Below are 13927 nucleotides of genomic sequence, written 5' to 3' on the forward strand. Positions count from 1 at the left end.
GTGACATTATTAAATGCAGAATAAAGCCCAAAGCTGTGCAAATCAGCCCATTTGATTTGTAAGAAGCAGCCGTCATTTACAGAAGGGAAAGGACAGAGAAAAAGGAAGGGGGAAGAGGACAAAGCCACTCAATTTTCATGAGTAAAACACTTCAGTACACAGGCTATTATTAATAACATATTAAGCCAGAAAGATTTATTTTCTAGTAGACTGGGAATATCATATAACCTCTGATACTCATACACACACTGCAGATTTAGCAGAAGACTTGTTTCAGACCAATAATCTGAGGTCTGGACAAAAAGAAGAAAGTTCTTGCTGAAAATCTTGTCTTTCTCAGACTGAAGCAGATTTAAGATGTGTTCAATGAACTTCAACTCCAAAACCTCCCTACAGACAATGTTCAGACAATGATTCTTCCCAAAATACTGTGCCTGCAGAAGCTCCCAGCTCACCAAGACTGGTTCTTTTTCCTCTTAAAGGATGGTACACATTTCCACTCTAAGGGATGCTTTATCAGTTTTGATAAATTTCCTTTTACTGTAAGTAAAAAAAAAAAAAAAATTAAACCAGGAGTGATCTTTCTCCAGCACTGCAGAGAAAAGCCAAAAATGCAGCCATTGATTTTCTGCCTATTTTAACAATATCTAAGACATCTTGTTAGAGCTCACATTAATAGGATGGAAAACAAGAAGTGCCTTTTACCAAGAGCCTGTGACCCAGCTGTTGCCTTACTTTCCTTCAACCACTGCAAAACAGGATCTCTGTAACTGAGGATGGCCATGCCACTTGCCAATCCAGACTACAAAATAAGGTCTCTCTCTGAGTTTTAGCAAGCCTGATACACATGGCCACATCCCAGCAGCTCAGCCCTGTCAGCTGCAGTGAAATACACCCAGCAGACCACAGGGAGAGCGCAGTGGGCATGGGCCCAAGGTTGGGTCCCCCAAGGAACGCAGGCTGGTGGCAGAGGGGAGCAGCAGGCAGAACCCTGCAGAACCCTGGTGCTGCAGATAGCCAAGGCAACAGGCCCATCCACTGTCCCCTGACACGTTTCCATGGAACACCAGGCTGAGCTGGGCACACCAAACTGAGCTGTCATGGACCAAGCTGTACACACCACAAACACCTGCAGCTGCACACAAACATGACTCGTGACTTTGCCTAAAGAAGGGAACCAAAATAGCAAACTCCTGTTTGGAGCAGGTTCACGCTGCCAAAATGAAGATACACGTAAGTCAAGGTGGGGCAGGGAAGCAAGTATCTCCTTGCTTTTCAGAAGAGCAGCTTGGCTTGGATTCCCTCTTGATTAGTCTCCTTTTCCTTGAAATTACACCAGCCAGCTGGATGGAACATAACCATCACTTCCTCACCCATACTAACACGCTGTGGGTTCAGTCCAGCAGGAACCAGTAAGTCCCAGTCCCACAGCATTAACCAGGTGAGTCTGTCACCCAAACACTCCCTCACCCCAAACACCAGGCTGTGTTAGCCAAGGCAGATGCCAGCTCCTACACGGTCACACAGGAGACACAGACAGGCCTCCCACACACCCACCCCAAGTCAGTCTGCTGTCATGTGCACTGCAAAGATGTCAGGTTTCTTGAGGGAAAAGGCATTCCTGTTTACAAAGTCAATAGTTTTACTGGGCTAGGATATCCTTGAAGGGAAATACAGGAAGTGTTTTCTATTGTTTAATCAAAAATCAGATTTAATTACATGTTTATTTGCTAGGATGAATCAGCAATTGCATGCCTGATTTAATTACTGCCTAAACCAGCCAAGTCCTTACATTCTGTGTTCTTACTGCAAAACTATAGGCTGAAGCTTCCTGGTACCCTATTCTGCATCAGAAGCTGCAGGTTTTTTCCCTGAACTGCCACCCCAAATGCACTACAGGAACCTGCAGACACCAGGGAAGAAGCAGCTTCATAGCACAGCAGAAATGCTGATGGCAAGCTCCTCATTTTTATCCACAGACCTTCTGAAGCTTCTGAAGTCCCTGAGGATGGGCTTGAAAACTTTGGGATTTATTCCACTTCCCTGGTTCAAATGCAGCAGCAAGGGGTCAGACAGCTGAACAGTAAGGGAAGAGAGAGGCAAACTGATTTGCCATGCTTGGCTTCTGACAGAGATTACCTAGAGGGCACAAAATTATTTAAAATCCCAGTTTACTGTTTCATCTACACAGAAGCAGATTTAAATTGCATCTCTGAGCTTTTGCATATCTGTGAAAATGAATGGCTGGTGGGACAGAGAAGAGAAAAGGGGCAGGAGAAAAGTCATTCTCTTTCTGCATTGAAATGTAGAGATTCTCAATATTTTTACAGAAAACTGAATTAATTTCTGTACCTAATACAGCATGTGTCTGAAACACAGGGAAGTTCACTTGCCAAACACACGTGTTCACTTCAGCTTTGACCAAATTTTACATAAACAAAATCTTTTTCTGCAGAACAAGAAATGCTTTGATTATGCTGCTACACCATGAGAATAGCATGGTATCAGTAAACTCCCCCCAAAAAAATGTAATTCATCTTGTCTTAGCTGGCTACAAAGAATAAGATTTAAATCAAAATAAAACAATGCAAACCAATTATTCCTCATTTTAAAAACACAGATAGTGCTTAAAAAGGGGTCCATAAAATTATTCACTATCTCATATTCAGAAATAACAAGCCCAGACTACAGGTTAAGTAGGATACTTAGAAGACAAGACTCTATAATCCCATATAATCCTATAGGTTATATAGGAACAGTGATCATTATAACTTGTTTCTTCCTATACAGACAATGAATCACTTTTCTCCTTTCTTTTTAATTTCTAAGTAGGATGTATCTTTGGGACTTACAGTGTGAACTGTTCCCAGACAGTGGCAGAGCACTGATTTGCTCTGTTCAAAAGTTCCAGTGACTTCTTCATCTCACAAATGAAACCGCAATAGGGTTTCACAGTTTCACTGGTTGTGGAGTTTTCCTGGGGCATTGAAGGGCAGAGCACTGCTCTTATGATTTCACATGAAAAAATGTTTAGCAAATAGTGTTCCATGTCTCTGCCTCAAAAAAACATTCTCCTGCTTAGCAAATAGTAAATCCTGCTTTTCTTTCCTGCAGCCCCAGGAAGCATCCTGAAGCCAAAAGGCAGAAATAAGTCATTTCCTCCTGATGCAGTGACAGCAGAGATACAGCAAGTTTTGGAACCATGCAGGGTTTATAGATACCATGTGTTCATGCAGGGACTTCTCTCACTGCAAATAATTTTATTGCAGAACTATCAGTGCTTTCCAAACAAATTCGTTCTACTTTGCTAACTCGAGAGAGAAAAATAAATTTATTCCTTTATTCTAAAGTAAAGAAATATATTTGTAAGCCAAACTAAGTTGCTAACCACCAGATTTGAAAGCTAGGCTCTGTTATAAAGGCTAGAACACAGCTGCCCACAAGTTTATCAGAGACAAGTGACAGAACTGCAAATAAAAGTAATTCACTTATCTGGAAAACATCTGAAAGGCAATGTCAACGCTATGTAATTACATAGTTATGCTGCTACTCTGCTCAGAGGTGTTACTGAATCCTTTTTGATTTTGAAAGTAACTCTTAAGTTCTCTTAACAAACCAAGTAGTTTGTTAAGAAGTTAAGAAGCCTGACACAACTTAATTTCTGCCTCCCAGCTCTCTTTTTCCAAATAGTCCCTGCCATGAACCCCTGGGCAAAGTAGGCACTAAAGCTTATCTGAGCTTCTGAGAGCTTGTTAGCTCAGGTACAACACTGAGCTAACATGTCTGTCTAGTCTATTAAATGGCATTTGCTCAAGTTTGTGAATGAGATTTGTGGACATATGTCCAAAATTATCTTTCTATGAATGGCCAAAGCAAGAAATGAAAAGCCTCCTTTAGACTGCTCACACACTTCAATTCCTCCCATGTGGACTATTTCCAGCAACAATCTACTGCATCTACATCCTTGGCTGGAATGCTGATGCTCAAAGAGGATGTCAACTGCACATATTTGTTTTCATCCTCACTAAGAATCATCTTGGAGTAATTAAGACCAGTTGCAGCTTGAACTCCATAAGGTTTAGCAACTAAAAATCATTTCTGCATTACGTAAAGCGGAAACTATATGGAAGAAAAATGCAGATTTAAACTAATTTACTGAAATGACCACAATTAAACTGTCTTTGTAGTTCAGACCTTTGTTTGTAAACCTGAGTCCCAGCTCTCTTATCTATTCAAAACATAAGTACAAGATTATTCAGCGTGCTAGACTGTAAATATTAAGACTGTATTTCCTGATTCCTAACATGAAAAAGTTTATCCTTAATAACCCAAACTACATTAACCATGCTGTACCCAGAGTTGAATAAAACAGTATTTTGCATAATGGTGCTGACAAAAAGAGATTGAATAGGAAATGATCTGCTGTTAACAGTGGTACAATATCTGAAATTTGACTAGCATTTTTTTAAGGCTTTTAACATCAATCTTGTTTATGCTGCATCAAAAATCATGACAAAGGCTCCTAGCAGAGCAGATGGGCATTTTCTGGTGCACTCTGAATTGCTTAAAGGAAAAAAAAAAAAAAAAAAAAAAAAGAAGCAAAAAAGACAACCATTAAACACAATGAGACACTTCCAATGAAAGAACAACAGCTGTTCTTACTTGCCATTTGAAATCCCAGATCTTAAAGAGAGTACCAGGCTGCCAGTGCAGGAAAGGCATAATGAGAAATCTGGTCCATGTATGCACAGTGCATAAAATGGGATTTTGTCTCCTTTCTGACAGGGTCTCTACCTGTCCTCACTTTTCAGACTGCACTTAAGAAAGGAAACGCAGCAATGTCTCCTTTTTAAGTACAATTCATTATTTTCAGTGTGCAAAAAGTCCCACAATTCTAATGAAAGGAAAAATGAAGCCATTGAACATTCTACTTCATGTGACAATGTGAAGTAGTTTTAAAAAAATCTCATTATTTTATGTCCTAAAAATATCAATGGCATAATATGAACGGTAGACAGAACAATCCAGTTCCAAGAAAATGGGAGAAATGGGACCTGGCAAAAAAAGTTACCATTACTTTAAACTACTGAAGAATTTACACACATCCCCAACATATATTCAGGCACTTTTTTTTTTTTTCCTTTTTTTCTTAATTATCTTCAGTCTAATAATCTAGCCAAGTTCCAAATTTTTCTGTGCTTACAAATAAACACAGACTATAACAAATACACTCACATGCAGAAAAAAAAAAAGGAGAGCGAGAGAGAGAGAGAGAGAGATTGTCACAGATAACCAAAACCATTTGACTCTCCATCCCCAACATGACTGAAGTCAAATGTGAAATATGTTGTGTACAGGGGTATGAGTAAATATTTGAAAACAGTTCTGAAAACAAAGTTATTTTGTTGCAGTTCTAAGCCAGAAGTTAATTCATGAAGGATGCTCCAAGATTATTTTCCTTTGTACACCATGACAACAATTATAGAGTTACAGAAGCATCTGGAACAGATCTCAAGTGCTTCCCTTACAAACTCACTATGTTTTAAAGGTACCCAAATCCTTGCATTCCTCTTCCTCTAGAAGCCCACTGGGCAGGTGAGTGCTGGTTAGGACCACACACAGCTCTCCAAAGGAGACACTGATGGATGAGCAGGCTCTCCTGCAGCCAAGTGAGTCCTGCCCAAAGAGGGGCCCTCTGGCAGTGGGACCTCAGGAGCTGTGACTGACAGCACTGCCAGCTGCTGTGGCTGTGGACACTCAAACAGTCTGTGAGCCAGCAGAACTGGTGCTTTTGAAAACTTTTGTCACGGCAGAATATGCTGCTGCAGCTTCTGAGAGACCGAGAGATGGGGGAGGGTGGGACCAGAGGCAGTCAGCACTCTCCATCTTCTGGGGTATTTTGGGAGGCAGTTTTGCCTTGATGCTTTTTATATCCCCTGAGGTCTCTATATATACTCTTTCCTAGGCTAGGAAGTGTTTAAATGCCACAAGAGCACAGAAATCCAGCCTGGCTCCACACAGCCTGTGTGCAAGCAGTGCTGTCAGCCCCAGCCCACCTGCACAAAGCTCTGCCACTACCCAGCATCGTCTGTTCCCATCTTGGACATCCCATGTCCTGGACAGCAGAGGCAGAATGACAGCACCAGCACCGTGCAAAAAGAATTTAAAGTGCCTTTTCATTTCTTAATTTAGGCTGAGCTACTTAGAGGACCAACAGAAAGGCTCATTCCACCAAACTTTGGAATCCAGTCTAAATGTCACTCCAGAATATTCTGAAAATTGAAATAAAGCACAACATTCATATGTACACTGCTTTCTCAGGCTGCTTATACTTTTTGGCTGTTGGGTGCATTTTTGGAGCTTCCTTACAACCACACATCCTGCCATAAATCAGGTCCTGTATTATTCTGCATTATTAGAAAATTTCATGCAATCTAAAACCAGCAGCAGACAAGCAACTACTGTTCTTGTCAATAAGACTGTATCCAACTCTGGAGCACTGGGATGAGCTGGCTGTGTTATGCGCTGTCCAAACCCACTAAAACAGCCCTGCTCAAACTTCAGGAAAAAGCTAAATTTGTTGTTGCATTTGGGAGAAACCCTGCTTTATACCCTAAGCCCTCAAGATGGCAAAATGCTCTTCAGAGGTCATTCACTTCCATATGGCCACATCACAACTGCCTTCCTCAAAACTCCTGAGGTCTCCAGCCAAGTGTAAAACGTAGGAAACTGTGCATGCCATGACTGGTGTGAGAGAACACGGCAATAGAAGAAGCTCTTCTCAGGCATGAAGTCTTTCTGGCTCTTGAAGCAAGTGTGATGCTTCATCCCCTTTTTGCCTCTATGCCTGAGGGACTTGCATTCATGGGCACACCACACCCAGCTCTGCCTCTCTACAGAGGTTAAGAAAATAACAAGTCTGACCCCTACCAAAATAAGACTTCAAGGTTCTCTGTAGGGCTCCACCCCCCTCTTCTTTCAATTCACTCCAAGCATGGGTTTAACAATTAGGTACTGACAGTTCTCCCTAACTGCTATTTATTATTTCCACCAGTCACAGATGTTCCCTCCCTGCCCAGTGGTCAATTCTGCCAGCTAACCTCTGAAGTGACCATCTTCCCTCAGCCATAAATCTCTTCCGAGAGCAGAACTCTGCTGAGCCACATGAACAAGTCCAAAGACCGAGTCCCTGGAGAAGTCGGGAATTATAAAGAATAAAAACAAAATGTCTGTAAAATCGGATACTGCAAGGTGAAGAAAGCCATAGAGGGTGGTTAAAAAAAAAAAGGAAAAAAAAGAAAGAAAATTAAGATTGGGAAAGTACAAACTGAAACGGAAATGTTAAAATAAACATACTGGGGCAACAAAGGACACTTAAATATGTCACAGGCTCTCACCCCACCATCATCTTCATCAAATAAAGACAGCTACTATTCATCTTACTACTCTGCTACCTATGGGTAAAAACTTAGTTTTACATACAAATTAAATGTAAAAATTATCCTTCCCAGCTGGGGCTTTATCACACCCTTCAGACAAAAATATTTGCTTCACACCATAGAGGAAAAAGAGCTACTGAAACCTTGGTGTTCCTGAAGAAATCCAATCCTTTAACACAAGCAAAAAAAAAAAAAAATAAAAAGAGCCAGAAGCAAAAATAAAACTTCAATATTCAGCATTTACATTGGCTCAAAAGTTGAAAAGGAAACACCAAATTGTATCCATTGTCAGAGTAACTGCAGACATCCACAGGATAATGACTTATCCCAATAATTATCTACATGACAATACCTGAAATGAGGAACATTAATAAGTTCCTCATTATTGCATTTTAACAGGTATCACATTGATATATATGTGCTTGTATCCCATATAAAGGCAAGCTGGTTTTCTGGAGTTGCCTGCATACATTTAAGTCTAAATTTGAAAGTTTTACATGCAAAACTATTCGGAAAACTTCAGAAATGTCCATTTTAAATATTTAACTATAAGTAAATAAAATATACTGCGAATTGCCTAAGTGGAATTCAGTAAGTGTCTGATAAAAGTCATCTCCAGATTGCTAATGTCACTCTAAAAACTTCAGTGCATAGCCCAAAAAAATGCACAGAGACTGAATTCTTACTTAAATGTAGCTGGCCATTAGCAGTACAGCTGCCAATTTGACTTTGTCAATCAAAATAATCTGTAATTCTTCTAGAGCAGGCAGGTAGGGCATCTCACACCATAAAGGGGAGCAAAAAGCCACGTGCCTCCTTCCCTGCCAGGGACAGAGAGCTCTTAGTAGCCAGGAGACAAGGTTAAAACAGGAAATTCAAGAAAGCACCTACTCTCCAACCCCTTAATGCAAATCTGTTACTGGTAGGAAAGTGATACAGCATGATGGTTTACAAATATGTGGGACGATAATCTATTTGATTTCCCATTGCATTCACTACAAAGATGGCAGCAGCTGCCTTTGTCACCAGTGACAATCCACGTAAAACAGCAAGACAGACAGCTTGGTTTGCTCCCATGACTAGCTCAGCCACAAGGTAAGCAAAGCAGCAATTATATCAACTGAAAGAGTAATTACATGGACTGAGAGGGCAGAACAGAAGTGTAAGAGCTGCACAAATCAAGCAGCAAACTGAACACTGAAATGTCATACTCTGCCCTGCCAAGTCAGAGACAAGTTTGATCCTGCCTTACAGATAAAGACAAAACCAGCAAGATTACCAACATTAAAACAAAAACAAGCCAGCAATTAAAAAGCCTGGTAAACTTCCTATTACACCTATGCAAATAGCCACAGAGTATAAAAACAAGGATTCCAGGAGACCTAGAAAAATAACACTTATATTACACGGTGCCGCAACAACAGTGGTGCAGTAGTGCACTCAGGGAGGAATGAACTATCAAAATAAAACCTCTTGGATCAAATTTTATCAGCTACAACGCTATCCAAAATCACCTGATCAGAAACTTTCCTTCAGCAATTCAGTTTGGCTGCCCATTCAAAGTGTGACTGTGGCCCTACTCTAGTTTCCAGAGATCATTTAAAAAAAAAAAAAAAAAAAAGAAATTAAGAAAAAACCAGAAAAACAAACTCTGTCCAAGCCCTGCAATTAAGTATTAACTGGCGTCACTGAAAGCATCAGTCACTCTCACAGACACTCTTGAGGAAACACAGAACAGAGGACAAGGTGTTCCCTCCCTCCTCTTTCAGATTAGGGCTAAGAAAACACCTGAACAGACTTTTCACTCCCTCAAGTGTTTTTCCTCCAGTGACCATACATGGCAGGAAATCCACAGGTATGGATTTCCTTCCTGTCATTATAAACTTCTCTCTCTTTTTCCTTCTGTTTTCCTGTGCTGGCCAAGCCTGCTCTTTAACTGGGACAGCTGACATTCTCAAGCACAGCCTCCCTACCCATCACACTGAGGCACACACAAGTAGCTCCAGCCTAGACAGAGGCTCACACAAAACCTCTGGAAAATAAATAAAATGCGATTTTGGTTCTCCAGGAGCTCCTACCCAGAGCTGTATCTTTGGGAACATACCATGGCAGATTGCTCTAGAGATGCTGACACTTAAATCCTGGGCTCCCCAAACCTGAATGTTCTCTCCAAAACTACAGAGAACTTGAGCTGTTACACCAACAGAGATAGAAGAGTTTTGGTGCCATACTGACCAGGTTTCTATAGCAATCTCCAATCAAACCACTGCCAGAAATTTTGTTTTAGTTAATTGCTTGCATTTTTCTAGCTACCGCTAGTACCAAAATTATATTATTTATACAAAAGAGATGTTGAAATAAGAAACACAGTCTATCTTACTTTATTTCTAGATACGCTTTCTAGGTTGGATGCATTAGTTTCCTTCTAAACAGTCAAGAATTTTACTTTGCTCCGGATCACACAATGGGAGCCAAAAGTCTTTCCCAAGGCACACCTAAATGGTGCTGTGGACTTACTCACAATCAATTCCTCTGAAGAGTCCATGGTTCAACAGAGATTTACACATCAAAGAGAAACAAGTATGTACATTTCCACAAATCAATGGGGGGTTTTACCCCCGTGGCAGAACAAACATCACAAATTGCAATTTGTCTCACAGCATCTCCTCATTAAAGTTCCTGAGCAGCTAAAAAAAAAAAAAAAAACAGCTTGAAGATTGCAAGGTCTCTGTGGAAGTGCAGCAATCTCCCTAGACATGCCTGAACCCTGCTTTTAGCAGTGGCCTACTGCTGCCAGAGCAGTCAACCCTAGAATTAGCTGCAAGCTCCAAGGACGGGATGATGCCAGCTCTACCCCAAATTCTGTCAGTCCTCAGTCTGTCCTGACCAGCAGGGTAGGCAAGCACAGCGTTGGTGAAGAGCCCAGGCCTGGCCCCAAGCCACCCTGCAAGCTCAACTCATGATCTGTTAACCAGCATCCAAGGACCAGCTCCACATTTGCAGAGTGGACAACTGGACTGGCACAAATCCTTAGATACATCATGAGGCATGCCACATTAGAGGGGATGAAAAGTGGTTTAAGCTTGCCAGAGATGCCATAAGGCATCCTACATAGCTCTTATTTTATACACCTACAGTACCATCCAAATATCTCTTGAAGATGGTGAGAAGTTTACCAATTTTAGCAGAGCCAAAAGTGACTCTCTTGATTCTGCAATTCTCATAAGCATCTAGAGACAGGTGGTAAGGGAAGCAAGGTCACCATAAAGATCATTTTATATTTCTACAGTTTGGAAATTATGTATCCGTAATAGAAACCATGACAAAGATGATTTCCTAATCCTTTATTATTGAAGATATTTTGTCCACTTAGCAAGTGTCAAAAGACAAAACTTTCACACAGAAGCAACACAAAATAAAGAAAATTTGTGAAGAGATTATATCTGTCCAAAACAAATTAGGCTTACACTTTTCTTGACTTGGGACTCCATCCAAAACTGCAAGGAAAATCCATTACTATCAAGCAATTGAGATATCCTGACAAAAATTAAGTCAATATTTTCTCACTTCAGTCACCTGCTCTAAAAGTAGATTTCTAGTGTTTGGGCTCCAGAAGTCCTTGCTGTGAAGTAGGAACCTGACCATACCATTACTGTCATTGGTTATGAATGATGTTTATGAAATACTTTTCTACCAAGTTCAGACTCTCATAATACACACAAGAATGACTCTTGACCATTTCTGTTCTGGAAAACCATCTTTCAAGAGAGACAGAAAAATGCGGAGATCAATATATTACTACGTACTTGATTCAAGGTGTAAGCAAGTACACATACTGACTTCCAGAATGTCAGACAAACTTTAACTTACAAGTTTAATTTTTAAAATACTCCATCATTTGACAGCAAATTTTATGCAGCTGAACAAAATTAGCAGAGCAGAAAGTTCTTTTAGCAAGGAACTGTGTCAATTTAGCAAGCTATTGGGCTTGCTAAACAAAACTGTCAAGAAAGAAAACCTCAATTTAGCCAGAGTTCAGAACCAAGAGGTCCAAGAATTACTAGAAGCTTATTTGATCTGATTATTGGTCTGATTGCATTTCAGACTATGCATCTGGGAGAATGACAGATGAAGTGTTAAGGCAAAAAATTAATCAGAACCAAATAACTTCCAGAACACTTTCTACACATAATTTTCATTTAACCTAAAAGTTAACACTGAAGGATGATGCATAAATGTATGGCCCTGTTTAGACACTTATCCAGCCACTGACTGCTCAAGTCAGCCTCCTGAATTTGTGGCTGAAGAGTCAGGTGCAACCTCACAACCAGCTGGAAACACTTCTTCCCAGTGTCGCACTGAGTGAGGAACAGCTGGCTTCAGCCTGACCCCTACTAAAGATAAAATGATTACTGCAACATGCTGACCTTGAAGACCTCGTACCTTACTCTCAGCCACACTACCCACACCTGCAAACAGCACCTTGTCCTATTATTCATCCTATTTTAGTCTTAAAGTTTGCATTATGCATTTATGGTGCTCTGGCTTTCCTCTATGAATGGGCTCATTTCCACCCAGCACAGAGAAGACCAAGCTTTAATTTTCCTACAGTTACCATTCAGACATATCCAACATGTTCCTGCATTCATCATTAGAGGGGTTTTGGTTTTTTTTCTGTGTTGCACAAAGATAAATAAAGAGTTTCAGATATCAAAAGTAACACTATATGATTCAAATATATTTAACACCTCGAGGCTTCCAGGAGGCAGTCTGGACTTTGAAAGAAACAGATTTCCTTGAAAACAGATTGCTTACTTTACAGCGCTGTAATGCTGGCTACTGCTAACAGTTAGAGGGGTGGGAAATGCTCTGAAATGCACATACCAGGGCCTAAGTGCATGAAAGAAAAAGAGTAACTCATTTTAACTTCACTTTAAAATATGGCTGAGCTAATAAAAATTCATTTTGGGGGAGTGGTGGTGTGATTTTCATTTTGGTTGCTTTAATCAACAGATCTTTTGAGGAGAGAGACAGCTGGTACCATCTGTTCCCGGACAGAATGAAAACTAAAATTTCTTTGCTGTACTTACATGTGAGGACTGAGTTCATAAAAGTTTCGGTTTCTGTACTCTTCCACTTTCTCTGGATTATAAATGGGTAGAGATCTGTAGGGGTTTATTGATATCACCACGCTGCCAATGTATGTCTGTTGAAGGAAAAGAGAAAATCATTGCAGGTCTTTCTTTTTAACATACTTTTGCTGCTTATATATTATTTGCCTATTTAATACTTTCATGGAAACAAACAAACAACAACAACAAAAAGGGCCTAATTGTAGCAATGAATAAATATGATTTTAAATTCTGAAACACCTTTTAGATATTCTCTCTGTTGGGTACCAAGTAGCTGCTACTGCATAACTGAAAGCCTCTTATGAATATTTTCTAAAAGTACTATATTTCTGTGACTAATTCAGTTGGCAAAAGGACACATGTTCACGAAGAACTGACTCCATCTGCATGGCAAATGTCACAGGAGCTCTGCTGCAGCCCTTGGCCACTCACACCAAACCCCACAAGGCAAGGCTGGCATCAGACTGGGCCCTTCTTCCCAAGGAGGAACTTTATGTCACCTTGTCAAAGCCTCAGGCACAGAAGAAACCTGAAGGGGAACAGCCTCGGACAGGTTTCTGTCAAAGGAGAGATTTACTGTCAGGGCTCAAGCCAAAGTCCTGCCATGGTTCCTCAGCAGACACAAAGTGCAATTTTTATTTCCAGTTTCTAAATGTACTCACCACCACCCTTGGAAAGCAAAGGGAAAAATGTGTTGTTTCACTCTGTTAGATCCCATGCACTGCTGGCCTGAAGAAAGACCAGTTCTGTACACCATGACTCCCATGTCTGCTCATGACACAATTAACTTGAATCCTTAAGCCTACTGTCAGATATCCCACAGCTTTCTGTGCCTCCCTCCAGCTCCAATCAAATACACTGAGTGGCAAAAAATGCCAAAACTCCATTCCATCCTGCCTGCAGTTACTGACCAAAGATTAATAAAACCCCAAGTGTTTGGTATCTCTTTCCACAACTGTGAAACAAATAAATAACACCTGATGAAACATGGTTTTCCAGTAACCAGTGCTCCCTGGGAGATGTATGTGCTCTACACAAAAGCCACAGGTTCCCATTGGATTATATTTGCAATAACTGCAGAAGAAACGAAAAACAAAACAATTGTTTTTCAAATGTGCTATGATTCTAAAGGGCTTCTGTGCAGTGGTATCTCAGCACCTGACAGTCACTATTTGGATTTTTCCCCATGACATTTCTTAGAGAAAATACTGTATTCTGCACTTTTAAGTGGCAAGAATGGCATGAGGAGCCCAAGCTACTGATCAGCAGATTCAGTAGAGCCAAATTACAGCCATGGCTGCAATAAAAAAAATGAAAAATATTAATTGTTGCAACCCTTCCAGATCTAACTTCCAT

The 13927-nt window shown here is 40.5% G+C and overlaps 1 protein-coding gene across 5 annotated transcripts in view; it reads right to left on the reverse strand.

Annotated features, from left to right (window-relative positions):
- Nucleotides 1–13927, reverse strand: part of MYO1B (myosin IB) — a 105330-nt gene that overhangs the window by 63691 nt on the left and 27712 nt on the right. For all 5 annotated transcript variants that reach the window (XM_088058780.1, XM_088058778.1, XM_088058777.1 and 2 more), the window contains exon 3: nucleotides 12530–12645. In XM_088058780.1, coding sequence (XP_087914906.1) covers nucleotides 12530–12645 — 116 coding nt within the window. The remainder of the gene's footprint in view (nucleotides 1–12529; nucleotides 12646–13927) is intronic.

This window comes from Pseudopodoces humilis, chromosome 8 (genome assembly GCF_049639895.1).
Source record: "Pseudopodoces humilis isolate 2021_Gansu_Grassland_sample_001 chromosome 8, ASM4963989v1, whole genome shotgun sequence".
Lineage (NCBI taxonomy): Eukaryota > Metazoa > Chordata > Aves > Passeriformes > Paridae > Pseudopodoces > Pseudopodoces humilis.